Raw genomic sequence first — 27,298 nt, forward strand, 5'->3', positions numbered from 1 at the left:
CTAACTTCCTCATACTGGAGAAAGACTCGTGCGTAGCATGAACACGACGGACTAGCTCGTTCTGGGTGTTGCTTCGATTGATCATTTCGAGAATGCTGGCTATTTCGAGGCCACTCCTGCTTATGACTTGATGGCTCCCGTGTGTGCTTTCTCCGCCTTTGGACATGGGACATAGACCTCTCTGTATCTGAGCTTACAGAAACAACTCTGGGCCAGTCTGAGGCATTGAGACAGGAAAGTAGCGGATCTATTCGAGGCGAGGTTGATGGGCTGTTGAGTGCTGCCTTCATGAAAGGCTGATTCCCTGTACAATACCAAGGTTAACTTTCGAACAGTCTCAATACTGACCGGCTGACGGTAAGCATAATAGACAGTACAGTCAACTCACCACTAGATTTCACAAAATTATCAAGGGCATCCGTTGATAGCATGTCATCTAATGTCTCGGCTTGGAAGGGAGAAAAGGCTCTTGGCTGGAAGACCAAGCGGTCAATGTTTTCCAGGTCATTTTGATCTTGCTCTTCCTCCGTGATTATAGCATTGTCGGCGGTCAAACTATCTTCACTTTCCCAAGGGGATATTGAAGGTGTAAAATCGGCGATCGTGAAGCGCCTCTTTGTATTTAGGGTTCGAGGTTTCGTAATGACAGTCGAAGCCGTTGGCTCTGCATCGCCCGCATCCTTGTTTCTCGCCGCTACATTTTAGCTACGGGCTCACAAGTGATGTTAGTTATGTGCCATGCTTTCTTTAGTCGATGTGTTCAGAAAAAACAAACGAACTCAGCGCACCTTTTTAATCCAGCAGTGTTTGCAGGCGTCACGAGTAAGTGGGCTGCGGCGCCGCTTAGTTGCGGTTGTTGAGTTTTTCACCTCTCCAGAGTCGCCTTCATGACAAGTTGTCCGAGACATATCAAAGTCAAAGGGAAAGTTTTCAGTAGGCAAAGACTGAGTTGCGGTTACCATTGTTCAATGAGTCGAAGTTGAGAATGCGGCTAAGATCGAAGGAAATCGAATCGAGATTGCGGCGGCTCGTGTCAGTCTTTTTGGGTAACAAGACATTGCTTTAGACAAAGCTGATCCGCCGATAAACCGACGACTGGCTACCGGTCAGGGATAGAGGGCCGGCAATGTTCTAGAAACGGCAGAAAATCAGCGTGGACCTGTCTCGTCGGTAAAATGGCATCTTAGTAGTGTGTCAATATAGTTTCAACCACTGAAGTCTGTTGTCATGGCCCAATGCAAGAGCGTCGCGTAAACGCCCCACTGGCCGATAGGGCAGTTAGAACATGCGGAGATTTAATATTAGCATCCTGGGGAGTTTTGACGGCAAGGCCTGTCATTGTTTCTGGCCCGGCCACTTTCAGTTGACATGGGAGTATTTGAGACGAGTCAGAGTTATAGACGCGTAGAAGCTGCCACGCGACAGGATTAAGCGATGTAGCTAGACTTGGTCTCCATAACATATTTCAGAGAACTTTGAACAGATGTAATTACATGGTGCGAACATTGAGGATGATGAGATCTTGGGCGATGTCGAAATGGGCTATCGCATACAAAGCACAGGTTAGGTGGCCAAAGAGCAAGCCTGAATACAGTTGCGAGGTTTCAGAACCTAAATGACATGACCTTGCAAGGTATCAACATCGGATAGAGGGCTCTGGCGAGCAAGCAAGACGGCGGATAATATCCAAAACAAAAAAACATATGAACTTAGCGGCATCCCACTACAGGGCCTTTTTCCGGGCTTCGCCTCAACGCAGTTCACAGAATGCACCAGTCGCGTCGCAGAAGTAAAGTCTCCTACGGTCAAAACATGCTTGGCAGAATGTCTGCCACCGGCATCATTGAGCAATAGCCAGAACAAGGCCTGCTTCAGCCCTAGGGAAAGTCTCAGCGGAAGGTACTCCAATAATGTCAGGGTCTTCCCCGCAGTCAAAGCTGTACGAAGGGTCGTTTCAAGCCTAGGACCTCGAATTGAAGCCATGTATTTGCACGGAATCTGAGCAGACGAGGTGCTCTGAAGGACAAGTTTGGTTCCGCCAGCTTGTATGCTGCCCATTTTCCGTGTTTGGTCGCAATATGCCTACGAATTACATATAGAATGTGTGGAATACCTCAACTACGTGCACGGCTATGTTTTGCCACAAGCTTTCAGGCTGGATTAAGGTTTGCCTCTTCGCTGGAGTGGCTTGAGCACATTTAGAGACGGCTTTTGCCACACGATATACATTTTCGACGCATCTCAGAGTATGCGAGGTTGCGACGACCGACACAGTCTGCGTGGCCCATGCTGAACGGTTGGAATGCATCTAGCCTATCCTTCGCGAAGCGCGGATCTCCGAGGAAACGCTCGGGATGATATTCTAAGGGTTTAGTAAAGTTCAGTTCGTTATGATACATCGCCCATTGCCAAGTAGCAACGAGACACTGTGTCAACATGCTGAGAGTCAGAGCCTTTCTGGTGATGAAGTAGCGTCTTGTTCAGTAGAGGGGACACTTACACCTTCAGGCACGATATTTCCATCAATGATAGCGCTACCATGCGTGACTCGTCGGGGTAACCAAGAGGGAACTACCGGGAACACGCGCAGCGCCTCGTCCAAGCAGGCCAACATGTAAGAGAGTTTGTTGACGGATAGAAGAGTGATGTCTGACGGATCAGAAAATGAAGATCTGACCTCTTCTACGACTTTCTGATATGCTTCAGGATTCGATAGCAAAAGGAACGAAGTTGCCGTGAGCAGCGTCGCTGTGGTCTCTAATCCAGCCGCGATGAGAAGCGTCGAATTCTGGACAAGGCGTTCCATGTCAAGCTTCTGCTCTCCCTGATTAGTTCCGCTCTGCTCTGATATCTGAGACAATATGATCGCACGTCCAATCCTGGGCAAGATAAGGGGCGAGAAAAGGGGCGAACGTACCATTCCTTCTTTGTTATCGAGCAGAGACTCAATGATATCTGCTTGTTTACCCGACTGAATGGGACTTTATAACTTCTGAATCGTGTAACTCATGAATTCCAACTTGTTCTTGGCGAGTAACTCCATGATGATAGCTGTGATAAATCTCAATCCCTGCCGGTTCAGCTCACCGATCCACTCAATCTCTTTTTGCTGAAATGCAATGATTTTTACCCAGGGATGATTTTCTGCTGACTCGAGGCATCCAAAAGAGCTGGAGAAAGCAAGTTCGCCAAGGATGTCGAAGATGCAAAAGTTGACTGACAGCCTAATATTAGCATCAAACAGAACTTCGGCAAATGCAATCCCAGCACTCACACCAGTCACGGAGATCAAGCGCGCGGATACCATCATCACAGTTCTCATGAAGTCGCTTGAGAAGCAAGTCAACGTATCCGCCAATCATCGGCTCTTGATCCTTCATGCCACGATCCGAAAAATATGGCGAAACCCACTTGCGTAGTCTCGCATGCTCCTCGGGGCCAGCGTTGAGCAAGCTAATGGGTCCTTCCGGTCCTTCACGGTAGTATTCGTATGCTTTCTCAAATTGACCGCGACGACGCATGCCGTAGATATCCCTCCAGACGTTTCCGTCGATGAAGCCAAGGTTATTGGGCCCCATTCTGACGACTGGGCCGTACTTCTTGAACAAGGATTCTGCATAGAATGGTAGCTGCCCTCTCACTCCTGCAATCACAAACGGAATGTTTGTTTAGCGGTTCACAATTGGACCCGGAGATTTGTTGAGCGGATGGAAAAAAGCCCTGTAGACCGTTAAACAGGAAAAGGACGCCACGACCTAGTTCTGTCAGCCAAGCATAGACCTGGAGTACTTGCGGTATCTCACCAGACCGGAAATCAAGACCGCCCAGCGGCTGAACCCTTGAAGTTCTGCAATACATAAGAAGAAAGACATCGTGAATAAGGGCCTTTGAGAAAGAAGTATTGCATTCAATAGTCCGCAGTTTTGCAGCCCTAGCAAAACTCATTGATTCAAGATGCTATTTCTCAAGTGCAAGGCTAACTTAGTTGAGGTGAGGTAGGTGAACACAAACAAAACGAATCAAACGGCACAGGACCCTTTGACACGATAACATCAAGCTGTTTGAGAGCACGTCGAAAAACGCTTTGATTGGCCAAATTAGCTGCCCTTCCTGTTTCTCAGAGGCTTTCGCTCTCTTGCCTTACATTTTTATCTTCAATCACTCTGGTACCGTATCAGCCATTGAATCCGCACATCATGCCGAGAGGGCTTTTCGGATCTGAAACTTGGCACCGTGTCTCCAGAGTGTTGTGTCGATTAACTCCGGCCTCTTTCCAGCCAGCTCAGGCGGCATATTGAACCAAGATATCGGTGCACCATAACTTTGTGTCCAGGAATTAGGGACGAACAGAAGCCGAATGATGAGAGCCTGGGTATGACCTGCTTACGGCTTGTCTCAGGAACTACAAGCTGAGGCCTTACAGAATACGACAGAGAGGCCTTTCTGATCCATAGCAATACAAACACAAGACTCCGATCTCACGGGCTTCTCCTCCGGCAACATATGAGCTGTCTCCGGCACGTAACCCGAATCGTGAGATGCCTAACCGAAGCAAACCGCAAGCATAACGAGCCAGCATTTTAGGTTAGCCGACAGACATACTTGATGAGCGACGCCTGTGCCTCGCCAGAAGGCAGCGTCACACCTTGTGCCCACCCGTCCGGGTTGGCGCCCGTGGCCCGGATGACAGCACGGATAGGATCTCCATCAGCAAGCGCCTTGTCCAGCCGCCTGTGAATGAGGGCGTCAGCACCTTCACCGCGACCATAGCCACCAGCATCTACATCAAACGACCGAGAATGGCCCTCGGGGTTGAAGAACGTCAAGTTGGCCAGCTAAATGTTGCCATCGGGGGTGAGCGTCAAACCAACACCACCCGCGATGGCCACTTCCGACTCTTCGGAGTGGAGACTCCTGCAGGCCAAGTGCACAGCCACCGGACATGAGGAACACGCCGTCTGGACGGTAGCGCTGGGGCCGTGGATGTCGAGAAAGTGCGAAATACGATTCGAGACCATCTCCTCGCAGTTGCCGAGGATGTAATACTTGGGCCAGTTTGCGAAGTCCCTCGTGACCATGTCTCTGTAGTCGCTCGTCGAGGAGCCGATGTAACACGCAGTCTACGAGCCGGCGACCTTTGGCAGGGGCATGCCGGCGTTCTCGAGCGCCTCGTACGCGACTTCCATCATGATACGCTGCTTCGGATCGAGAGACATGGCCTCGGCTGCTGTGATATTGAATAAGGATGCGTCCCACAGATAGGGATCCTCCTTCAGGAAGTGCCCTCCTTTCGTGGCTAAAGTATTGACGCGATCTTTGCTATTGGGGTGGTGAAAGGCGTCCGAGTCCCACCGATCCGTATCCGGGGAGTAGACATCTTGATTTGAATTAGCAGAGGTTTGCAATACTCAGCCCCATGATGACCAGCTCCTTACCTCTTCCATTTTTCAGGAGGTCCCAGAATTTGGACGGCGATGTCGCATCACCTGGGAAGCGACATCCCATTCCCACGATCGCAATCGGGATGCGCTCATCTTTGCGGGCTGCAACCATGTTGAGTGATATGTCGTGAAGATTTTGCCTGTTGTTGAAAATTAGTCTATAGCGCTCGCGCCTTGTGTTTGATATTATCTGTGAGAATGGGCGTGTCTAACGTGTTCTACGCAAAGTGGAAGGCGAACCAGGTCTTCAATGATGATCATGGGGAGCGCCAGACCAACTCTATATAGATACATGTATTTCTGGTAGACGTCTGACAATCTAGCAACATCGTTCCTCAAGTCAGCACACGCGACATCGTCTGAATCGGCGCTTTCAGACTTGCACGGAGGAGCGGTCGGCCACCCATTGTTTTGGCAATTTTGTCGTGGAGAGTGGATCAAGGGCGGGGGGTCCGGCGGTGGAACGTGTTTAGTGACGCCGGCGGCCTGGATCGAATGCTCCATCGAATGCCCATGTCTGTATCGGGATCACCCGCAAAGTTACGGAGTTTGCGGAGGTAAATGCTGCTCTATAGCAGTGGAGGAGCGTGTTTGGAGGGAGTCGGTTCAGACTGAATCTCTCGGAGCTGGCGTTTCGTCTATTCAACTCCGAAAGAACTGGAATTGTCCTCTTCGACTGCGTCAGGTCTACTGTTTCGATTCGTCAATACGTCCAAAGTCAAAACCCCCCTTCTGCCCAATGGAACTACGCGACGAAGTCTCCGAACAGATGAGCTTTTACTTTTGCGATAGAATCGTACGCCGACTCGGGACATGGTCTTCAAATGCCATACCATATGCCTGCACCCACGAGGGCCGGAGACGGTGTCTTTCTGCATTAGAACTGGCTTTCTCAAGTCGCCATCGACCCTGTCTCTCAATGACGGGACCAATGTAGCGAGATCCCAGGGAAACTTCGTGGTCCATACTTGTCAACCTAGCTTTATTCCTGGCACATTGCTTAACCTCATTTCAGCGTCCGTAATCCATGAACTGCGATCTTGGACTCTGACGAGGGTGTCACTAGACTAAAGTCACTAAGCAAACAAACGCATGAGCACGGCATTCTGTCCCTTGATTTTCTGATATACCATGCTCATCGGCTCCTCAGCAATGACTTCCTTATTTCATCACTAACTTCACTCGAATCCCTCACATCACCCTCCTACATGAGTCACAATGGCAATTGGTACCACCCCAAAATCAATCATCGTCACCGGCGGCGCCAGCGGCATCGGCCTCACCATAGTACGCCACTTTGCCTCGCAGGGCGGCTGCGTTGCCATCTTCGATGTCAACGCAGCTTCTGGCAAGTCCATTGTGTCCGACGTTGCTTCAGAGTATCCTCAATCTACGGTAACCTTCCATCATTGCGATGTTTCTTTGTGGAAAGAACAGACTCAGGCATTCTCGGATGTCTACGATGCATTTGGCAGGATAGATATTGTCTTTGCAAATGCTGGTATAGCCGAAGGGATAGCGAACGCCCTTGCAACTATCCACTCCGACGCTCCCCAGGAACCGAACCTCAAGGTTGTAGCCGTGGATTTGAATGGTGTCATATATTGTAAGTGAAACTCAGTTTGGATTCCGCTGCTAGTTTCTTCCAGTTTGTGCATGACTTCGAGGCTATCATCGCCTTTCGTAACTGTTAAGCTTGCCATTCACTACATCAGCAAGAACCCAACATGCGGGAGCTCTCGTGGCTCCATCATCTTCACTGCGTCAGATGCCGCTCTTTATCCATTCCTAGTTGGACCGTTGTACGCAGCGGCAAAGGCTGGCGTGATTGGTCTCGTACGGTCAACAGCTCCCATACTTGAAAATCTCAAGATCCAGATCAACACGATGGCACCGGCAGCTCTAGATAAGAAGCTCAACAAAATTCAAGGGCAATATCCCCACCAGATCACTAATGCGAGATCAGTCACGAACATCATCCCCGACCCAGAAATGTATAAACACATGGTGGTCACACCAATGTCTACCCTGATCAAGGGCGTATCGCAGATTATAGGCGATGCAAGTCTCAACGGTAAAGTCGTAGAGATCCACGACGAAGAACCAACCATACGCAATGAGCCTTATTAGTTCGTGTCTGATGGAACTCGACACAATAAAGAGCAAGCGTGGGAGATGTTCAAATTCTTCAAGGCTTCGACGGGAGGTCTCCATACTCCATAGACGTGCCACGTTTGAAGTGTTTGCCGTGGAATAACCAAGTATCCAATTCACAACATAGACGTGCCTAGTGCTCCAGTCGCTCGTGGTTTAAAACTCGTTTACCCAGTCACATCGTGGAAAGGACTCCCGTCCTAAATGATTTGACTCCGAACCGGGGAATCATTTCTCATTGCCCATGAGAAATCACACCATAGACCAGCCCCATTGTAACCAATCCTCGGATGACAGGATGACATTTGTTACTTCGTATTCTATACGCGTAAAACCCCGACATCTCTAGCCCCGGACGCATCATACAGAAGAAGCTGGCGAATGACACCATAAATGTGCAGGATTTCCCCGCCTTCAAGCTACTTCTCATCTAGTTCTCGGGAAAACTCTGGCTATCTGCGTACCGTGACCCCGCGCTTCAACATGCCTTGACTTCCCCGTGGGTAGAGCGTACGATTGGTAACCAATTGGAAGTTTATTGTTCCATGCTATCCAGATGTACGGATCTTCTCCCCTATGCAGCAATGATGCAAACCCTTGACACCTTGTCTGACTCCTCAATCCTGCCGACATGCCACCGATTCAAGTCCATTGTGATTTGCCAGCATGTTGAAAGACTAGCAGGAGAGCTCTCGGCTGGGAGTAAGAAGCAAGAAGCCATGCCATTATGAACAAACATGTTTACCTATGACGTATACCTGGTGAATATTCGCAGTTCGGCACTATAACGGCCTCAGTCGAAAAAGATTCAAGTCGAAGACCGCCACCTGTGAAGTCAAGTCCGCATACATTCGTGATTGCTATAAAGGCATGCTACTGGCCCCTCGGCCATCGAGTTCAGAGTCATCTAATAAAGTTCCTCATTCAACTGTAGAGCAACAGTCATCATGAGGATTCAGGCTTACAACCTCCAGCGGATGCCTGTTCTGGCTCTGTAGGTCATGTCATTGTGTTATCACCTACCTAATAAATTTTCCCATTGCTGACATCCGCGCGGAAGCTGCCTTGTTCAGGTCGCTGCCCAAGATGAGTTTCAATGGCCATCCTTCAGACCTCTGGAGTATGCCACTCCTGTCTCCGCGGCGGTGGAGACGCCCACACATGCCCGCCCCTACTCCGAGCTTTCCACCTTACTTGAACCACGATCTACCAAAACTTGGGATGCTCCCGGTGTGGTCCCGACAGATCAAGATGTAGAATACGGCAACGCTGCCCTATCTTCCCTTTGGGCCCCCATTCCCGTCCTTTCACCACCCTTCACCACAAGCGTTTCACCAACCCCGATCCCAAGCGCTGAACTCATCAAGCCCCCGCCTCTACCCCTCCAACCACCACCAGGCACAACAGGCAACGGAACGCTCAAATTTCCCAAGGCCTTTGAATGGGGATTTGCCGGCGCAGCCTTACAAATCGAAGGAGCCATACAGAACGAAGGTCGTGGTCCGAGTATCTGGGAAAACCGCTCCAGGGGGAACTACTCCTCCTCCGGCCCTGGCAGCGGCCCGCCCGACATCGCAGCAATGAACTACTACCTCTACAAACAAGACATCGCCCGGCTTGCCGCCGTGGGGGTGCAGTCCTACAGCTTCAGCATCTCCTGGTCCCGTATCGTCCCCTTTGGCGTCCGCGGATCTCCCATCAACAAGCAAGGCATCGATCACTACAACGACGTCATCGACACCGTCCTCGCGTATGGTATGAAGCCCGTCGTGACACTACACCACTTTGATACCCCGGCCTACTTCCAGTCAAACACCTCTTCCTTGTCGTTTGACCACCCAGAATTCGTTGATGGCTTCATATATTATGCACAGACGGTGCTCGCGCACTACTCGGATCGCGTAGGCACCTGGTATACCTTCAACGAGCCCACTATCGAGGCGGCCATAACCGGTGCATGGCAGCCCAGCCGCTTCGTCCTCGAGGCCCACGCCAAGGTTGTGCGGTGGTACCGGGACGCCATCCAGGGTGATGCACTCTGGAGCATGAAGTTTGACCTTAGCGGGACCGGTTTTGCGCTGCCCTTGGACCCGGGGAACGCGTCAGATGTCGCAGCCGCAATCAGACGTAACGAGTACACCATTGGGTATTTTGCGCGGCCGTTGTTCTTGTGCGAGAATGTGCCGCAGTCTATGATCGATACCGTTGGTGATCGGGTTCCTTCGTACACAGACGAGGAGCTCGAATTGTTCAATGGTACTGCTGACTTCTTTGCGTTTGATATTTACACCGCTTCATATCATTCGGAACCTGGAGGTGGCTTTGCAGCATGTGCAGCTGACTCGAAGCATCCTCTCTACCCTGAGTGCACCGTTACCACCACCTCACGAGGAGGAGGGTGGGAGGCAAACTTCCATGGAAACGTTGACAGGCCTGCGGTGAGTTTGAATTTTTAAGTTTTTGGAGGATGCAACTGATTTGATATCAATAGGTGCCAGCGGAGCATGTGCGGTCGATTCTCGGTTTCCTACAAACTACGTACCCGGCTAAAGGCGGTATCACCATCGCAGAGTTCGGCCTCCCGGCTTTCAAGGCGTCCGACATGTCTGTGCCCCATATCAGAAGTGATCTAGCGCAGTCCGAATTTTACGTTCCCATCCTGAATGAGGTTCTAAAGGCAATCAACATCGATGGTGTCCACGTCAAGGGGCTGTATGGCTGGTCTTATCTTGACAATTGGGAATGGGGTCAGTATGACGACAAGTACGGGGTGCAAGGATACAACCAGACGACCCAAGAGCGTTTCTATAAGCGGGCAATCTTTGACTACGCAGGTTTTGTGCAGAAACATATGGCATCTTGAAGTCATCTAGTGACATGGAGGCTATCCTGCACTTGATTGCGAATGCATTATATCTTAGTTTTTTTCTGCGGGAATCAAACCCGCAGCTATGTGTCTATGCAAGATACTTCAAGATAAACGGCACAGTCTCAACAACGTCCCAGTCCTCTTCCTTGCTCGCATCTCCAAAGATCCTCAGCGCGCGCGCAATAAACGCATAGCTGCCCTCAGGCACAACAGTCCGATCGGCCAATAAGCCGCCAAAATTCCAAGTGTACCCAAACCTATGCGCATACGCAACTGGCGACTGCGGCAGCGCGCCGAGGGTCGGGTACCCGAGCGCATCAGTGACCTTGAGGGTAGAGTTGCCGCTTCTTTCGAGGGCAACGAGCTCGACGTGCAGATCGGTGGTGCCGACGGTCGGGGTCACGACCATCTTGGGATAGATGGCACTGCCCGTAGACCCGGGACGCGGAATGGTGAAAGTCCGGTTCGCGGCGACGGGGATGAGGAAGTGGTTGTCTGTGGAGGAGAGGTAGACCCCGTTCAGGCCGAGGCCGGGAACTAGGACGGGTGTGTCGCGCATGCTTCCGCCGACGCCGAGGTACGGCACGGATAAGGTCTCGCCATTGCTTCCTTCGAGGGTGATGTATCCGCTGTACACGGGCAAGAGCGTGGCGTTGAGGCCGGAGGGAGGCACGGCAGTGAACTTGACCTCGGCGCTGCCGCCGGCGGGGACAGTCAGAGTGTCGGCTTCGAACTTGATGGTGGCCCACTCGTCGACAGTCGGGGGCGGGGCCCGGGCGACGTTGAGCTGGGCTTCGCCGGGGGTGAAGGTGTAGACGGTTACGGACTTAGCGTGGCCAAGCTTGTAGGCGACCTCTTCAGCGGCCGTGTTCTTCACGCTGAAGGTGTGCTCGCCGACAAAGTGGTCTGTATCGTTGAAGGAGATGCCCGTCGAGCCGAGGATCGTAGTGGCGTGAGCGGCGTCCCAAGCCTGTACGAGGCCGGCGCCCTGTTGCGGCACAGGGGCAAGGATATCATCGTGAGCAACGGTCCCATCATTCCAGGCCTTCGGCTGGGCTGTGGCGGCGATAACGGAGCGGAGGGTCTCCTGGTCGAGGGTACCGCGGACTTGGCCGACGAGAGCGTAGACGGCGGCGACGAAGGGAGTAGACATGGAGGTGCCCGGGTTGACCATGTACTCGCCCTGGTCCCAAGTCCAGGTGGAGAGAATGCCGCCGCCGGGGGCGGTGAATTGGGGCTTCACATCGAGCTCCCAGGTCGGACCGTAGCTGGAGAAGGGGCTGGTGTAGCCGGCGGTCGGGCCATTGGTGATGGGCTCGGCGAAGAGGCCGGAGGTCTCCGGGGGTCCGATGGTAATGGTAACGTTTTCGGCGTGGGCTTTCCACTCCTGGGCCTGGCGGGGCATGACCATTCCGATGCCAAGGATGCCCTCGGTGTAGACGTACGGAGGATAGAGCCTACTGACCTCCCATTAGCCACTTCTCTCCACAGGATCCCATTGTGAGGAATGGTAGACTTACGACTCGCTAGCAGGATAGAAGAGGATGTACTTCGCGCCTCTGGCGAGGAGGTTCGCGGCCTGGACATCGGATTGGCACCCTGCGTCCATGGAGATCAAGGGAATAGAATCAGTCAAGTCGATATCTGCCGGGATCGGGTTGCAGGCCGTGACATTTGCACCCGCAATCCACAGACGCATGGTCACGTTCGCAGTGGTGACCGGGGTGCTGTCAGCCCATCCAAAGGCAAACTCGCCCGTCTCGTTGACGAACGTGCCGCGCTTCATGAGATTAGGCAAAATGGTGTTGTCAACGGACCCAATGCCAGCAACAGCTTTTCCAGACGCCGGCGAGGCCACAGCCCAGACTCCCAAGTTACCAGAGTTGCCAGCCGCAACGACGACGGGAATACCAGCCTCGGCGATACGCGAGACAGCGACACCAGCGGCATCGCTCGCCCAACCCGAATCGTCGCCCGCAGAGCACGAGATGACGTCGCTTCCGTCCTCGTAGGCGCGGTAGAAAGCAGACACCAGAATCTCGCTTGTCGTGTACCCAGCGCATCCGCTGACCTTGTACGCGCCGAGCGTGACATCCGGCGCTGCACCCGTGAACCCAAGCTCGTTCTCCTGCGCCATTATGATACCTGCGACGTGCGTACCGTGGCCCTGGCAGGTATCGAGGGGATCTGCGTCAGGAGTAGGCGCGTCGGAGCTCTCGTAGTAGTTGTCACCCGTAAAATCCCAGCCGTACGCGACGTGGCAGCCCTCGCCAAAGCAGCCGCCAAGAGCGGGGTGTCTGTAGTCCACGCCCGTGTCGACGATAGCGACCTTGATGCCCTTGCCCGTGAACCCGGCCTCGCGGAGCTTGTCGACCTGTGTCATGACGTGGGTGCTGTAGGTGTCCTTTGCGGCCTCGTCGCGTCTGTCCTTGAGGGAGCGCAAGAGTGCAGCGCCGGAAGCGGTCCCGTTGCGGCCGATGGATGTGCCCACGGGCTTGGGCATCTTGATCTTGCGGACCGGCCAGACGCCCTTGACGCTGAGTTTGTCTGCGATCTTGGCGGTGGTGATGTCGGGCTCGCCGGCGTCGTCGACGCTGAAGGAGGCACCGTTGAAGAGGCCGAACTTGAGGTCCAGGCGGGGCTTCACGGCAAGACCGTCGGAGCGCAACTCGGCGTAGAGCGCTGAGGGGTCCTGTTCGCCGTTGAGCTCGACGATATAGGCGCCCTGAACGAAAGCATCTTCGTTGACTGCAGGTGCAGCAGCAGTAGCATCATCGGCAGCAACGACAACATGCGATGCAGAGGCAAGGAGCCCCAGCAAGAGGGAGGCATTGGAGGAGAACCTCATGGTGATGGCGGTGGGCGCTGGAAATGAAACGAATGACCGGCGGTAGCGAAAGGAACTCCTTCAAAAGAGGCGAGTGAGCACATCGTGAGCGTGTATAAATAGTGTTTCTCTACATGTTTCTTTCTCTCAGTGCACTTGATGGCGTGGAGTTGGGTCTGGGATTGCGAGTGTGCGAGCCTGCAAGTGACGGGCGACGGATCGTGAGTGAACACGAGAAATTGGGACCTTCCTGAATGGGTAGCGAAATTTCCGGGCCCTTGGGGTTCGTGGAGATCTTTGCCTCGTCTTTCAGTGATAATTGAGTTGCTTGATAGTTGCCAAGCCGGCAAAGACATCCTCGCTTTCGCATCTGATCTGCTTTTCCAATTGTCATAATCGGCTGAGAAGTATGAATCAAGGTAAATTCCAGAGACAGTTCAGGCTTATGCTTTAGAATGAGAATCAGAGTTGAGAATGAGAGAAACAAGGAGCTAGAAGCATCCCCAACTCTCTTCCAACACCACTGCGATGCGACAGTCACCATCGGCCGACAACCGAACTCTAGGTCGTGGGGCCGCAGGTCGTATTCGAAGATCACAGTGGGCCGAGCGCACGCCGCTACAGTCTTGGAGCACGTCACTGCAACAAAGTGAGCAGACGAGCTTAAATTAATCTTCATCCTAGACGCTGTCGATGTGCTCTGATATCCGTATCTCTCAAGTTCCAATATCCCCGCCGTAGCCGACGAAGCCGGGGGCCGTTGTTCGTTTTAGCTGCCGGGTGTGGCACTTTTAACCTCGCCCGCGTCCATAAGCTTAATCTACCTTAACTTTTTGGTGGACTTTATTTAGCCTTAGGTGGCCCAGAGTTGGCAAGGGTGCGGCGCCCTGCGAACATCGAAGATAGCGTGATAGAGGAGTGCATCAACTGTCAGCCACCTACAGCACAGAATCTCGTATTCCAATCTGCCATGATATTGAACGCTCTCGACGCTTCTCAAAGAGGCAAGTTGTAGAGTCTGAATAGCTCATGTGGATGATCCAATTGGTGGGGTTTAGAGTACAGCGGACAACAGTTACTTTGGCATTTGGGGAAGCCGTGGGATCCGTGGAACCCCAACTCCAAAAAAACGCGTTCAGAGGCCAGTTGATAGCAACACAATCCAAGATCCCCAAATTGCGCAAAAGGGCGATGGCTTTCAACAATGGAAGCTCACCAAAACAAAAGGAAATAGCACAACCTGGTTTCGATCCAGGGACCTCTGGGTTATGAGCCCAGCGCTCTACCCCTGAGCTATTGTGCTTGACGAATTGTGGGGTTAGATGGTGAATCCACATGGAGTTGGGTGAATTTGGTCGGCCAAGTTGCACTATCGTAAGGTTTCGACGCGTCTTTTAGCAACCACGTCGCTGTCGTTACCACCGATGAGAGCTTCGAAGACGAGCTCCGGACCACCACTTACTCAGGTTTTCGATTGGACTGATTTCTATATCGTAACTATATTCATCAAACCCAACATGGCCAAACAAGCGCAACATTGCAAAGAGTGATAATGAGCGCTCTACGGAAGGCGCAAAAGTAGATGTCTAGCGGTGGGAACTCGCGAACTTGGGAACTCAAGAAATCCTTCTCGTTTGAAACTTGCCTTCCTTCAATTGCACAATCAATCCCCAAAACTCATCTCTCTTCAATCTCTTTACACAGGATGTAGCTTCACCCACAGCGGTGCCTTCTCCCAGACCATGAACACCTTCTGCGTCCCAATCCAATCCCCCTCTGTAGCATTCTCAATATCGAACTGCCACACCAACCTCGCCATGATGATCTTGATCTCCGCATACGCCAAGTTCCTGCCAATGCAATTTCGCGGCCCAACCTGGAAAGGCTGCGACGCATCACGCTGGTCTCCAGCAAACAGCCGCACGTCCACATCCTCATCGCCTACCCCGTCCTCGTTGCCACCATCCTTCGTCGTCATCCATCGCTCAGGTATAAACTCCTCCGGCAACGTCCAATTGAGGAGGCTGTGGGAGGCAGCGTAGATGGGTATGCTAACGGACGTTCCCTCGGGCAATAAGACGCCGTCGACGGTCGCGCCGCCGGCGGGCACGATGCGGTGGTGCGGTTGCGGGGAGGGCGGGTAGACGCGGAGGGCCTCTTCGATGCAGGCGAGGAGGTACTTACAGCTGTTGACGCCCGTGAAGGTGATTTCGTCTGGATGGGTGAAGGTTGAGCGGACTTCGGCTGTGAGTTTGGCGAGAACGCGGGGGTTTTGGGTGAGGAGGTACGTGAGGCCTAGGTGATGTTGTCAGTCATGGGTTACCTGTTCTTCTGTGAAGCATGACTGCGGTGATTGGAAACACGTCGACTAACCTGCTAGCAAAGTCGCCGTGGTCTCACTCCCCGCAGCGATAAGAATCTGCGAGTTGCCCTCGAGCTGTTTATACGTCATCTTGCCAGTGTTGTACGCCGAAATCAACTTCTCCATGAAATCAGGAACAGTCGCCTCCGTCTGGAGCCGATGCTGGACCTTCTCCTGATAATTTTCAACCCAAATATTAGCACGGCTCATGAGGCAGGATAACTTAATTCCAGCCAGGAGATACAACCAGCTGTAGACTTACACTCTGGAGTTCATTCAGCGTCTTCACATCCTTAGTAAGAGTCTTAGGCATCGTCAACAGCGTTGCGGGAAGCTGGAGCAACTTGGGCAGACGGGAGATGGCCTGGTGGAAGGCCATGAACTTTGCCAGGGCGAAGAAGATCTGGACCCAGGTGTGGAGGGTCGACGTTGTCAAGCAGTCGAACGACTCGCCAAAGGCTATGAAGAAACAGTGTCAGTTAGGAAGCTAGAGTATATGACACGCGGAAGATGGGATGGCAAACGTACTGAGGACTCCGATGAAGTCAAAGGTGAGAAACTGCAAGATACCATCAGCATCACACTCCTCTCCTGGCGCGCTCGTTGTTAAACCGCCGATATCAAGAAAACTTACATTATACCACTCCACAACATCAACAGGCCGCCCCCCCTCCCCCACCTCCCCAAGCTTCGCAAACAAGACATCAACAAACCCCTTCAACACCCCCTCCTGCTCCCTCATAGCCTTCTCCGAGAAGCCATGCGCGAACAGCCTGCGAATGTACGAATGATACTCCCGGTCCGCATTTATAATCACTGCATCACCCTTGAGCGCAGAATGGTACTTGCCATCTTTACTGAACTCGAGCTGACCGGGCGCCTTGTGCCCGTAGATCTCCTTCCACTGTGGTGCCTTAATGTACGACAGGGAATCGGGAGATGTGCGCACGACGGGGCCGTACTTGTTGTGTAACTCGAGGAGATCGTAGGGAGTGCGACCGCCTAGGTAGGAGAGGGCTGTCCACCATGGTGTTGCGCCTGCGAGGCGGGGGCCTGGGAAAGAGGATAGGGGGTGGAAGTAGATGTTATAGATGGCGAGTGAGGTGTAGTAGAAGATGGTCTTGTGGGTGATTAGCTACGTTTCCGTATGGTATATAGAACTGTTTTGAAACTTACTATGAAGATAGCACACGGGATAAGCAACAGTCCATCATAAATCGTTACAGATTCGGAAGCGATAGTCATTTTTGACTGTTATTTTCAAATGCAGATGAAGAGACCTTCAAAAATCCAGCGCAAGTCAACAGAGACCGTAAGAATAAGGAAGAAGAGCAAAAATGAAAACCCAGATTCCGAAAGCGCATGCTCCATATATACCATTGTCTTTCGAAGCATAAGTCGTCCACCAGATCACGGACACAGAAGAAGCCGTCCAGAGTTACACGACAGGCGCCAGACCTACCACAGCATAAAGTTATGCAGGAGTGTGCACGTCCTAGGGACGCACAGATTATGCACTCCGGTACTTGAACCAATAATGGCGCTACGTTTGGTCCATCTTGGCGAAATATGCACAACGCTCGTTTTATGTACCGGGAGCTTGCATCGTTTCACCTCCCCGCAATGTGAGGTCGGGCTTCTTGAAGAACCCGAAGGCTCTGGCGATGATTCCCCGGATATCACGACTTGAGGTTTCTCAAGCCTGACAGTTGAGCTATCAAACGCCATGTAACACTCGAATACGCGGAAACAATAGCTCCAATTTATAAACAACTCAGTTAAAGTGTAGTCAAAAGCTTCAAGGTTCAATGTCAACATAGTTTAGTCCTTGACTCTCGTCTTTGAAGCCGATTCAGCGGCAAGTCGAGGCAAGACCAACCTGCACCACGTCAGGTTGCAATTATTGACATTGAGCTGAACAACACTACATCACTCACCCTCTTCCGTAAAGTCCAAATGGTGGAGGGGAAGTATACTTGCGCACGAGTGAGGTCAAGGACACATGCGTTTACATAGAATCCCGCCGTCGATATTTCGTTCCCCCAAAGTCTGAATCCTCCCACCAAACCATACTTCTCCACCACTGGTTCTCGACAACGAGCGAATTACTACCGACCTTTACCATTCCACACCTCTATACACTTTGACTTCTCCGTCCGCGTCGACTTAGACCACGCAACAAATCCTTGGATTCGAACTTTAGTCAAAAAAAAACTAGAGTATAGTACTAACGAAGCTTCAACTTCACCATCTCTTCCAAAAAGATGAGGTACGCCAAGCCCTCAAGCGCCGCCCCCAAATCCATCCCTCCCCTCTTCCCGTCCGTCCTCCCGCCGCTCCGTGAAGCACCAAGAAAAGGGCGGCGAGGCGGCGCATCTCCCGCAATTAAACATACCTTCGGATACGGATGCTTACACTCCTCGCCTCATCGCCAAGACACCAGTGACGCTTCCCCGAATCGCCGCAACGCCCAGGGGCCCCCTGTGGCTTGCCGACGTCACTGCATCTTGGTTATTGACGTCGAGCGAAACTACTGATTTGCGCCGAGCACTTGATGCAGTCGCCGATAATTGTTAGTATTGCGGAAAGCTAATGAACTATTGAAAGAAATCATCATTTTGGCATGAGATGGGTACTGGTGAATGTTGCGCCGGTCGCCCAAGAGCTCTTCATTGATAAACATTGCAGAAATCACACGCGTGATAGTTGAGGCGAATTCTCACAGGCAATTGATGGAAGTAAAAGACCCCATAATATTAACACTATGTTAACCGCAAGATTCCTTGCATCTGCTCGGCACTTCTTCGCACCGCGATACCATCTCTTATCGCCTACGTAGCTCGGCCACATACAGCGACAAGCGGAACAATCACCCCTCGTAAATGGGTATCCTAAATCATCGCAGTCGCACCGACCGCACACATCCCAGCATACTACGCGCATTAAATGAATAACAAAAACACATCAAGACCTTGTGGTAAATACAGCTGAACTTAAGCGACGTTGCTCTTGGCCCGGCGAATCTCCTTGCCCTTGTCGGACCACGGGAGGTGGAAAACGGGGACCTGGAAGAAGGAGTTGCTGTAGAAAGATTTCAATATTAACAAAATGAATCCACATCGCGCGCATTGTTCTATGCTATAGCGGGCGGGGAGGAGAGGGGGAACAGCGACGATGACGGCACAGCTTAGCGTAGACCTGAACCGATCGCCGGCCGAGCGGAAGGGTAGGTGGATGGAGTGCACAAAAAAAACTCACCTATCGTCCTGAAGACCTGCCAAAGCGCAATACCATGCCAAAAACGCGGCAAGCATACCAAAAGTACCTCCGCAAATCTGCAAGTTGCGCGACGCGGTCAACGCGCCGTTGTTGGCAGCGTAGTTCTCGCAGGCGAGGAAGAGGAAAGCCAAGTCGAGGGTGAAGAAGAGGGAGAAGAAGACCACGGTCGAGCGCAGGGTGCAAAGGAGAAGCAGCGTCGTGAAGATGAACCAGCCCGTCAGGAAGAAGCCGACGGCCGAGTAGTGGTCAGAGTAGTTGGCGGCATAGGGGCCATCCGCGGCGATGATGCCCCAGTTGGGGGTCAGGAGGATGCCGTATGCGATCCAGAAGCCGCCGTACGATGAAAGGGCAGTGGCACCAAAGGTGTTGCCAACGGCCATCTCCCTGTAAACGACCAACCGTCGGTCAGCATTGGCGCGAATGAAGGATGCGAAGTGATGACTGATTTGTGATGCTCGTATTACACAAATCTGCTCCACAGGTTCCCCTGGTCCCGGACGCAGGCAAGCATCCTATGGACCAAACTTCCCCGAGTCCCCCATGCTTGTGTGTCTAGGTCGAGGTCCACTCCGGCGCAAAAGAGCGCGTCCATGCTCCACATGAATGCACCGGAGCTTCCGCTTGCGGGGGGCATCGTGGAGACGGTTGAGATGAGATGTTGGGGAAGTTTTGGGGTCCCTGGCACGGAAAAAAGAAAAAAGAAGACATGGGAGGAAAAATCTGGACATACCACATGCCAGCGAGGAGCTGGACCAGACCTCCGTATCCAAAGGCGAGAGGAACGGCAATGTTGGGCGCAGTCACGCCGCGAGCGTGGAGGTTGACGCAGGAAAGGACGAACGTCGTGAGGGCGAAGGCCGAGAGACCGAGTGGTGCCGGGTTGGCGAACTTTCTGTGCTCATAAGGCTTCCATACGCCGGGTTGGAGCGAACCGCCGAATGCCTGCGCTTCTCCTTCAGTCATGTTCCGGTAGTCGGCAACGCGGGAGAAAGGCCCGGCTTGTCGTGAGTATGTGTTTTGGCCTACTTGAGCACCATTGGTGGCACCATTGTAGTGGTCGGCACCAGAGGTATGCACATCCTTCTCCACGTCTTGTGGAGGGACGGCGTTGTGGTGAGCCTCGTGCGTGGCCATTGTGTATAGTCTTCCGGGTGTAAGAGATAATAGGGCAAGTATGTAATCAAAGAGAAGAATGAGTATAGGGGGGTATCTTGTAGCAAGAGTAGGCAAACTCCACGGAAGACGGCACACAACTTTGATGAAGGAAGGTTTCGTTCGACTCCGGGGAAGGGGTGGGGAGCAGTCTTTAAGTAATGGGGGAAGAACGCGGTTCGAGGCAAGAAACGATCAAGCCAGGACGAACGGAGGCCAGGGTCGAGGGTCAGCGCAAAATGCAGAATGCTGATGGGCCGGTAGCTTCGTGAACGTGTGTGAACGTCTGGGGTATGTACAGATACGTGGGCCCCGACTGGCGCGGAGAACTGGAGATGGATTAGGAGGAGGAGGAGAAGCAGCGTGGAGGACAAGTGAGGAGAGGAGGCGTCGTCTGCAGGAGCAAGAGGGAGGGAGTGGGTCGAGTAAGATCGCGTAGTTTGTAGACTAAAAGGGTGTGAGGGCGAAAGGCGAGCCGTCTGCTTCCAAGGGCCGATCTTTAAAGCCCAGAGAAGAATGAACTGGGGGACGAAATGGGCATGGGGTGCAACGGAGGCTCCATAATAGATTCATTATTTTAATATTTTAGGTTGCGATGTCGGGTGGTGGTGGAGTGACCACTGACACGGCGTCGGAACCCGCCATTGGAAGGGCAGATCTGCTGGAAATGACATGGAAGAAAAATCCGCAATGGCGCGAATAGAACTCTCCTCTCGTCTTCCCCAGAGGCCAGACGGGCCGAAAAGGAAGGGTCTGCTGGTAAAGGGGTTTTCAATCGCCATATGCTCCGAAGCCCGCAAACCAGCTCAAAGACGAGATGCCCGGATCATATGGAGACGGCCTACCCTCGAACTGGCTCAGCAGTATGCCTGTAGGCCTTGTGAGAAATGCAGCTCCTCGATCCATCCCCATCAACAGTTCGGCAAGTCGTTGCTTACATCCCGGCCATCCGGCCAGCAATGCAAGTATCGGGGGTAACAAAAATTGGCTTGGTAAGGACAACTTCGTCTTGCTCAGCTCTGGTAAACTTGGTATCCAATGATGGGAGGAAGGCCGATCTGAGAGAAAAGTCTCGCCATCTCAAACTCTGAGACATCTTGGAACGGCCATCCTTTCGCCCATCCCCGCGGGGTTGAGCTACTATCGAATTCCAGTGATCATAGTCCCTAGGTGCGGCAGATCATGATAATTGAGAATACCGTACTCCCTACCTAGCAAGAAAACATGCGACAGCCAAAGGACCAATGGAGGATAACAGCTCTCTGGCTTGGGCCACTTGAGAAATCAGTCCACAAGCTGATGTCATTCCCACCTTTTCCGTCACCAGAAAGCTTCTCCAATTTTTTAGGCGTGGCTCTTGTCGCCGTCTGCAGCTAGCAAGTAGCGGGGGTGGGTGATGGAAGGCAAATCATTATTGCATAGTAAGCGGCCTAGGCTTGCTGTTGTCGAAAACGAACCCCCAAGCACTTGGCCTCTGACGTTCGTCAAAGGAGAGACATGTAGCAACTGAAATACCGTATGGTCGAAGTCTCGTTCATCTCGTCCCCAAAGACGTCGAATGTCGCCGCTGCAGAGTCCAAACCGTCGGTTCTAGATGGCGCTGCTTGTTCCCTTCGCCATGCTGTACAGCAGCCCAACGCCGACGCAGACACGATGCGTGGGATTGCGGATACGTCGCTGAGCAGCAGCAGCACCAAAGGCGACCGGCCAAGACCAGATTGAGCCCCAAAATGCAGGGAGGGCGTGGCGATAACACTTGATGTAACTATCACTGCAGCGGAAATAAGAGGTGCGTCTCCCGTCTGAACGCTTTCGGACTGGCGTTGTGCTCTGCCCTGACGCCCGGCCTTCCATGAATTCCGTCCAGATTATTCCCTCTTCGCGGTCGCGCTCTCATTGGGCGACACAGCAGGACGGCAAAAAAGGTCGCTTTGAGTTGTACCTTGTAGCGGCGCATCGATATTACTGTGTGTCATGGATATGGTCGAACCAAAAGGCCTAGCGGACCAAGGGTAGCACTTCGGCGGTGCTTGATGAGAGAATCATTCCTGCAACAGGGACCGGCCAAATTACCGCCACGGCTCTTCCCCGTCTTGGCTTCGGATCGTGGGCGAGCACAATCTGCCGGCAGTCGGCATGATATGAGTATTGGCCTGGTTGGCGATGCCGCAGCTGCTGTTGAGCTTCTCGAGCGTACAAGAGAGGAGGTTTGACTTACACCAAAAGACTCTGCGAGAACGATTAGCTACAGTGATCTTGTCAATTGCGAAATCCGTCGAGATGAGAGGTTTCCACTCCCCCAGTTTGTAGGTAGTCTGTATGGTGGGAACACAGCACCACTGTTTCGGGCCTGCATCGCATCGCGCGTTTCAACCAACCCAGCTCTTTGGGCAAGATCTTTTTGCCTCTTGCCGGTCTTTGTCGCAATACATCTGTCATCTGGTCACATTCTGCCGGTCACTGTCCATATCAACCGTGCCCTAGAGATGGGTGTTGCGGGGAATCTGGGGGTGGACTGGCAATATCCCAGCCTATTCGAGACACCCCGAGCCCCGTTGACTCCGGCTTCAAATGTCGACGCGGATACAAGACCGGGAAGAAGAGTTTCTGTAAGGTGTGCGTCAGGCGCCAAGGCATTTCCTCTCTTTCCGTGTGAGAAACACTTAGAGGTTGGTTTGAGAGCTCTTCTATACTGCAATGCCATCTACTCAGGTCCCGAGCCATCGTCCGCATGCTGAAAGCCTGCAAAGCTGAGCCAAGTTGATCTATCTACAGCGTCATCATGACTGTGCTGTATTGGAGTAGCCTCGTTGATCAACCCCAATAATGGCCTCCATCAGAAGCGCGCAATCGACGGCCACATGGCGCTGGGCTGCGGGGAAAGCTTGGGCGATTGCTGCACACCCTTTGTCGTCCACTTGATCGATGAAAGGCCAAGTTCCCATTGCTTCCGTATGTGTATGCATATATCGAGTCGAAACACCCACCTTCTAGTGCGAATGGTCCGATGATGGCACCAGGCGCCGGACGAACCACGACATGTGTTCGAGCTCCCGCTGTAGTCTTCGGGGTCCTCCCTGTCCTGGATAGCCCATCATGCGTGTTGGCTTGCAATTGCCTTTTCCCCAGATCTGGTGGCTTCTAGCCTATTTCCCCAGACTGCGCCGGCGTCGTACGTAGCCCGATACTTCCTAGGAATTTGGAAGCAAGCTACGGCGTGGGAGTCCTTGTGTCCATGCACTCTTCTTGCGTCCCTTCGTCCGGAACGGGGGCAGACTTGGTTGTCTTTCGACTTACAAGCGTCTGCCAGGCCTAGTACGTGTGTCTTTGTACCTTGATTCTGTCAAACGATGGTTCAAAATAGCTACCCCAAACAGACGTCGAAAGTTTAGGTCAATTTGAGGTACTAAATATCTTCATTCCGAACCGGCGCCGACAAACCAGAGTGATGACAAGGCAAGATGCTACTCCGTGCAGTGGAAGTCACCTGTTCTGACGAATGCCGCGCCTGTCCATGCCCTGTCATGCAACCCTTGACGTGGGATGCTCTGCGATCTCTTCTCGCAGCGGTGACAGTGACACCACACTAGGGCGCTCATCACTGCCTCTTTCTACTGCCGGCTCCGTGGGATCATCAGTCCACTAGGTAACAAATGTCACCTGAACAGATACCCATTGGCTCTCTGCCCCCTGGCCAGCTGCGAATCGCTCTTCCCTCCGCTGAGCCAGCTGGCAATTCAAAGTCGGCATTGGCGCATACCGAGCGACTTTGCTCTGGGGTTGCGTGGTGATAGCAGCAACTAGTAGTCGTTAGTGAACGACGGACTGGGGAAATCGAGGAGATCCCGAGTAGTCAGCGGGAAGGAAGGCGACAGACGCCACGAATATGACCATTTTCAGTAGCGGAATGTTTTCCAGCGCGCTCATGGATTCCAAATGTCTGACGGACGGCGTAGTTGAACATTGCAGAGTAAATCAAGTACCTATGCACTTAGACCTTTGTTGCCTGCATCCCTCTGAGAAGCCAGCCAAAACTTCGCACAAAGGTCCATCTCGACCGTCCCCATGCCGCGGCCTGGACGAACGGCGCAGCCAGGCAGCGTACAATGATAAACTGGCGAGAATTCGCGCCCCGTCGTCTTTGTCCAGCCTCTAACCAGCACCTTGGCCCGAGCAAGCCGCCGTTCAACGGTAGCCGCGGATCGATTTTCTATGCCCAGCCCCTTGGTCCGTCATGCCAATGGTTGAGGCTCGAGTGAAAGCCGAATGGATCAGAAGACGACAGACACACCAACCTATCCGAACTGCCAAGAAGGCAAGAAGCCAGTCCTTCTGTCTTTCTCAACCCCCTTTTTGCATGGCCAAGGCCGCTCTCGCAGCGTTTCCGTCTAGGGCTTGTGCTGGAATTACCGCAAAGACGCCCCCTAGAAGGTCTATGGTGCGATGCCAAGAATCACAGGGCTCCGTCAGCACGTTGTTCAGGACCCTGTCCCACAGCAGCCGCCTGCGGCGTGGCGTTCCAGGGCTGCGCTGTTGCACAAAGCCTAGGCTGTCCAGTGGTAGGGGAGAGCTAAGGCTGCTAAGCAACTTCCATTTCTCCGAGATGCCTCCTCCTTGGGCAAGAATCGTTCCACTTCGACGCGGCGTTGAGAGGTGGATTCCCAACCTTTTCGCTGCTGTTGAGGTGCCCCCGTGCACTCGCCTCGCAGAAAGGAATGATTCCGCGTCAAGTCTGAAGCCGAGCCGAGAAAGATGAGATGGCAGACCGGAGTTTAACGTCGAGCCTCCTTTTGCGTCCGTCGGCTCGTGTGAATGCAGGCTGTGAATATGACTGGGGTGAGGTGAAGCCAAAGAAGCTAGGACCATCTGTCAAGAGGTCTCCTCCTCACTACTCAATAGACACTCACTGCACTCCCCCAAAGCTAGATGCGTTCTGGGATCCTAGCCTTCAGACTTCAAAGTTCAAACAGTTGCATTTAGCCGTTACTGCCTGCATGCCTAGGAGCGGAAGCCGATGCCAAGAAGGGAGGCGCAAACGATCACCACCGGATAACTCGGCAGCACCCAAAGTTCAGGCTACCCATGCATGCCCGTGGCATCTCGACGACCAGTGTTGAAATTTTGGCGGGATGGTTGAAAGGGGATTGATAACATTCCTTTTTGGGGTTGCTGACGGTGCGGATGCAACCCTCACGTTTCCAATTGACTCCCCGGCGAGGCGTCCGCCGTTTCTTCGTACAGCCAAAGTAAGACAGCTCCAGTCTGGCACTCTCCGGCGCAGGCCGAGTCAAAAGCGCCGCCTATTGATAATGCGATGAGAGTCGTGTTGATTTGGCACCGAGGCATTTTGTTTGATAGCCAGGAGGTCGGCTGCATTTGTTGCGCGTCGTGATAGTATCGCTTGTAAGAGAATATTTGGTGACAGGCATTGCAGGCAGCCACCTGGGCGCGCCAGATGATAGACGGAAAATTGAAAAGGTCATTGCTTCGCAGTCAATTTCACCGAACGAGGCCCACCAGGCGCGTCGCAACCAACAAGGCATCCTAGTGTCATCTTCCATGCATTTTGAATGAATGCGACAGCCCTCCCACACGAGCTCGACAAGGAAGATTTTCCTGTAGCAGAGTCGGCTACTACCACAGTATGCATGCATCTGAAAAGCAAAATGATGTCGCGGCCCGTCGTCGTTTTCAAAAATCAACACCGAACGATAATAGTGAACGTCAAGGACAGGATTCGAACCTGCGCGACCGAAGCCACTGCCTCAACTGACATCAGAAGATCTGATAGCAGGGCAGCCCATTAACCACTCTGGCACCTTGACTGTTGTTGGATGCTGCTTTGTGGCGCTGGAATGACCATGTTGTGCAGTGACAGCTGGTGGAGATTGGCTAGCTCTCGTCAACACGACAGGGGCATGCATCCTCCATGCTGCACAATTGGTTGCCAGAAAGCAGCGGCGAGAAGCAGAGTTGCCTCACGCAACTCATTGAAGAGGAAGTCTGGCATGACGAACGGTTGCCACAGTTTGTGCTCTATTGTAGCAGTCAGTCTGCGACAGCAACCGGATAAAGTTTACGGCGATTGTGCCCGTCGCAATGTCGTCACGGCGATCCCATGTCAACTCCCATCATTGCTGTCTCCAGCGTAACGAAGGCCGCGTCAAAGTATAGCTCTGCGGGTTGATGAAGAGTGCGCCGAAAGGTCTCCAGCTAACAAGCTGCCTAGTGTGACGAAGGCAAGCCAGTGTGCAGCCGCTGCCGAAAGAGGGGACTTAAATGCGTGTATCGACATTTACTAGAGTCGCAAGACACATTTTCGAATTTTTCGCTGCAGCAAGGCCGCCCTGGTGAGAGTAGAGCATTCGGAGTTGGTTACTTTCGGGGTATATTTCTACCACATACACCAACTCCGAAGTGGCCGGGCTCGGACCCGGCAGCCGACTTTCTGCTCGGCCATTATTTCGGCTATTTGGCGGTCTTCCTTGTAAGCCCGCCGAGCCAGTTTGGGGTTCTGTCAATGTATCAGCAAGCGATCGAACGACATTTGAAGGCACAAAAATCGTGTATTCAGCTGTTCTTGCCTTTTCTGCAACACACCTTTCAACCCAGGAAAGATATGTCAGGCTCCAATTCGAGACCCAGAATGCCCGTGTCAAAATGTCTGATAACCGGTCTTCACCATAGGGCGTTGGCTTTGGAATCGTTCCGTTCGGCACACGTAGGGAATTTGACGCCTCCGACTTGTAAAACAGCGCTGATGGCTGTGGGGCTCCTAATTGCCTGCTCTTTCGCCCTTTCGCCCTTTCGCTGGTTGATCCGTCGTGGATGCCCAGAACCACATGGGTCAAGTAATTCAGGTCGCTCGACTGTTCCAAGGGGCCGTCACGCTTTTCCGCCTGGCTTGGAAAGATCCCAATGACGGAGCGCACCGGGCATCATGGTACATCCGGCAGTCGGTGGTTATGACGTTGTAGAATGAGTTACCGTGGCCAGATGCGGAACATTCGGTGATCAAATCTCTGTGGTATCGACAAACTTCGAGTTCGTAAGTCTCAAAAAGAGCAGCTGTTAAGGACGCGGGCAAGAAGTTGCTGAAATCACTGCCTAGGATGGCGGCCACCAAGGGAGATTGCCAGATCGACTACATATGGCTAGGAACAGTTAGCACTTCCTACATCAAGCTGTAGAGATTGGAGATTCATTGGCACTTG

The 27,298-nt window shown here is 52.8% G+C and overlaps 10 protein-coding genes and 2 non-coding genes across 12 annotated transcripts; 3 read left to right on the forward strand and 9 right to left on the reverse strand.

The window, feature by feature from the left end:
• Positions 1–1,931: 1,931 nt before the first annotated feature.
• On the reverse strand, positions 1,932–2,806 carry BDZ83DRAFT_723401 (cytochrome P450; the record flags this gene model as incomplete). Its single annotated transcript, XM_060512557.1, has 3 exons — positions 1,932–2,050; positions 2,273–2,426; positions 2,501–2,806. The coding sequence occupies 3 exons, from the start codon at positions 2,804–2,806 to the stop codon at positions 1,932–1,934; spliced, it is 579 nt and encodes a 192-aa protein (XP_060359761.1).
• A 177-nt stretch (positions 2,807–2,983) lies between these two features.
• On the reverse strand, positions 2,984–3,578 carry BDZ83DRAFT_756751 (uncharacterized protein; the record flags this gene model as incomplete). Its single annotated transcript, XM_060514789.1, has 2 exons — positions 2,984–3,216; positions 3,275–3,578. The coding sequence occupies 2 exons, from the start codon at positions 3,576–3,578 to the stop codon at positions 2,984–2,986; spliced, it is 537 nt and encodes a 178-aa protein (XP_060359762.1).
• Positions 3,579–4,580: 1,002 nt separating this feature from the next.
• BDZ83DRAFT_756752 (thiolase-like protein) lies at positions 4,581–5,078 on the reverse strand (the record flags this gene model as incomplete). Its single annotated transcript, XM_060514790.1, has 2 exons — positions 4,581–4,835; positions 4,872–5,078. 2 exons carry the CDS (start codon positions 5,076–5,078, stop codon positions 4,581–4,583), a joined length of 462 nt encoding a protein of 153 aa, XP_060359763.1.
• A 42-nt stretch (positions 5,079–5,120) lies between these two features.
• Positions 5,121–5,553, reverse strand: BDZ83DRAFT_756753 (beta-ketoacyl synthase; the record flags this gene model as incomplete). The annotated part of the gene is made up of 2 exons (XM_060514791.1): positions 5,121–5,377; positions 5,436–5,553. 2 exons carry the CDS (start codon positions 5,551–5,553, stop codon positions 5,121–5,123), a joined length of 375 nt encoding a protein of 124 aa, XP_060359764.1.
• Positions 5,554–6,659: 1,106 nt separating this feature from the next.
• On the forward strand, positions 6,660–7,571 carry BDZ83DRAFT_656274 (uncharacterized protein; the record flags this gene model as incomplete). The annotated part of the gene is made up of 2 exons (XM_060510862.1): positions 6,660–7,047; positions 7,081–7,571. The coding sequence occupies 2 exons, from the start codon at positions 6,660–6,662 to the stop codon at positions 7,569–7,571; spliced, it is 879 nt and encodes a 292-aa protein (XP_060359765.1).
• A 971-nt stretch (positions 7,572–8,542) lies between these two features.
• BDZ83DRAFT_756755 (glycoside hydrolase superfamily) lies at positions 8,543–10,458 on the forward strand (the record flags this gene model as incomplete). The annotated part of the gene is made up of 3 exons (XM_060514792.1): positions 8,543–8,589; positions 8,656–10,033; positions 10,087–10,458. The coding sequence occupies 3 exons, from the start codon at positions 8,543–8,545 to the stop codon at positions 10,456–10,458; spliced, it is 1,797 nt and encodes a 598-aa protein (XP_060359766.1).
• A 94-nt stretch (positions 10,459–10,552) lies between these two features.
• Positions 10,553–12,847, reverse strand: BDZ83DRAFT_589239 (peptidase S8/S53 domain-containing protein; the record flags this gene model as incomplete). Its single annotated transcript, XM_060506215.1, has 2 exons — positions 10,553–11,924; positions 11,985–12,847. The coding sequence occupies 2 exons, from the start codon at positions 12,845–12,847 to the stop codon at positions 10,553–10,555; spliced, it is 2,235 nt and encodes a 744-aa protein (XP_060359767.1).
• Positions 12,848–14,522: 1,675 nt separating this feature from the next.
• Positions 14,523–14,594, reverse strand: BDZ83DRAFT_t275. Its single transcript has one exon. It is a non-coding gene; the product is annotated as a tRNA-Met (tRNA).
• A 115-nt stretch (positions 14,595–14,709) lies between these two features.
• On the reverse strand, positions 14,710–16,945 carry BDZ83DRAFT_796444 (averantin oxidoreductase). The gene is made up of 6 exons (XM_060515871.1): positions 16,830–16,945; positions 16,288–16,773; positions 16,182–16,212; positions 15,916–16,112; positions 15,665–15,827; positions 14,710–15,586 (listed from the first exon to the last, which is right to left on the reverse strand). Exons 1-6 carry the CDS (start codon positions 16,896–16,898, stop codon positions 14,988–14,990), a joined length of 1,545 nt encoding a protein of 514 aa, XP_060359768.1. The 5' UTR covers positions 16,899–16,945; the 3' UTR covers positions 14,710–14,987.
• Positions 16,946–18,646: 1,701 nt separating this feature from the next.
• Positions 18,647–20,066, reverse strand: BDZ83DRAFT_656278 (GPR1/FUN34/yaaH family protein; the record flags this gene model as incomplete). Its single annotated transcript, XM_060510863.1, has 3 exons — positions 18,647–18,734; positions 18,912–19,316; positions 19,663–20,066. The coding sequence occupies 3 exons, from the start codon at positions 20,064–20,066 to the stop codon at positions 18,647–18,649; spliced, it is 897 nt and encodes a 298-aa protein (XP_060359769.1).
• Positions 20,067–25,806: 5,740 nt separating this feature from the next.
• Positions 25,807–25,909, reverse strand: BDZ83DRAFT_t274. Its single transcript has one exon. It is a non-coding gene; the product is annotated as a tRNA-Ser (tRNA).
• Positions 25,910–25,961: 52 nt separating this feature from the next.
• Positions 25,962–27,202, forward strand: BDZ83DRAFT_80041 (uncharacterized protein). Its single transcript, XM_060515931.1, has 3 exons — positions 25,962–26,252; positions 26,314–27,132; positions 27,196–27,202. The coding sequence occupies exons 1-2, from the start codon at positions 26,184–26,186 to the stop codon at positions 27,004–27,006; spliced, it is 762 nt and encodes a 253-aa protein (XP_060359770.1). The 5' UTR covers positions 25,962–26,183; the 3' UTR covers positions 27,007–27,132; positions 27,196–27,202.
• Positions 27,203–27,298: the final 96 nt, after the last annotated feature.

This window comes from Colletotrichum acutatum (genome assembly GCF_030867785.1).
Source record: "Colletotrichum acutatum strain CBS 112980 chromosome Unknown BDZ83scaffold_137, whole genome shotgun sequence".
Classification (NCBI taxonomy): Eukaryota; Fungi; Ascomycota; class Sordariomycetes; order Glomerellales; family Glomerellaceae; genus Colletotrichum; species Colletotrichum acutatum.

What these genes read in the sequence shown, in the direction of transcription:
- BDZ83DRAFT_80041 (XM_060515931.1), top strand. Translation starts at nt 26,184, where the DNA reads ATGTCGTCACGGCGATCCCATGTCAACTCCCATCATTGCTGTCTCCAG. An exon ending in GTAACGAAGGCCGCGTCAAA is followed by an intron (nt 26,253 to 26,313) that starts GTATAGCTCTGC and finishes CAAGCTGCCTAG; the next exon opens with TGTGACGAAGGCAAGCCAGT.
- BDZ83DRAFT_796444 (XM_060515871.1), bottom strand. Translation starts at nt 16,898, where the DNA reads ATGACTATCGCTTCCGAATCTGTAACGATTTATGATGGACTGTTGCTT. An exon ending in TCCCGTGTGCTATCTTCATA is followed by an intron (nt 16,774 to 16,829) that starts GTAAGTTTCAAA and finishes ATCACCCACAAG; the next exon opens with ACCATCTTCTACTACACCTC. An exon ending in CACGGCGACTTTGCTAGCAG is followed by an intron (nt 15,587 to 15,664) that starts GTTAGTCGACGT and finishes AACATCACCTAG; the next exon opens with GCCTCACGTACCTCCTCACC.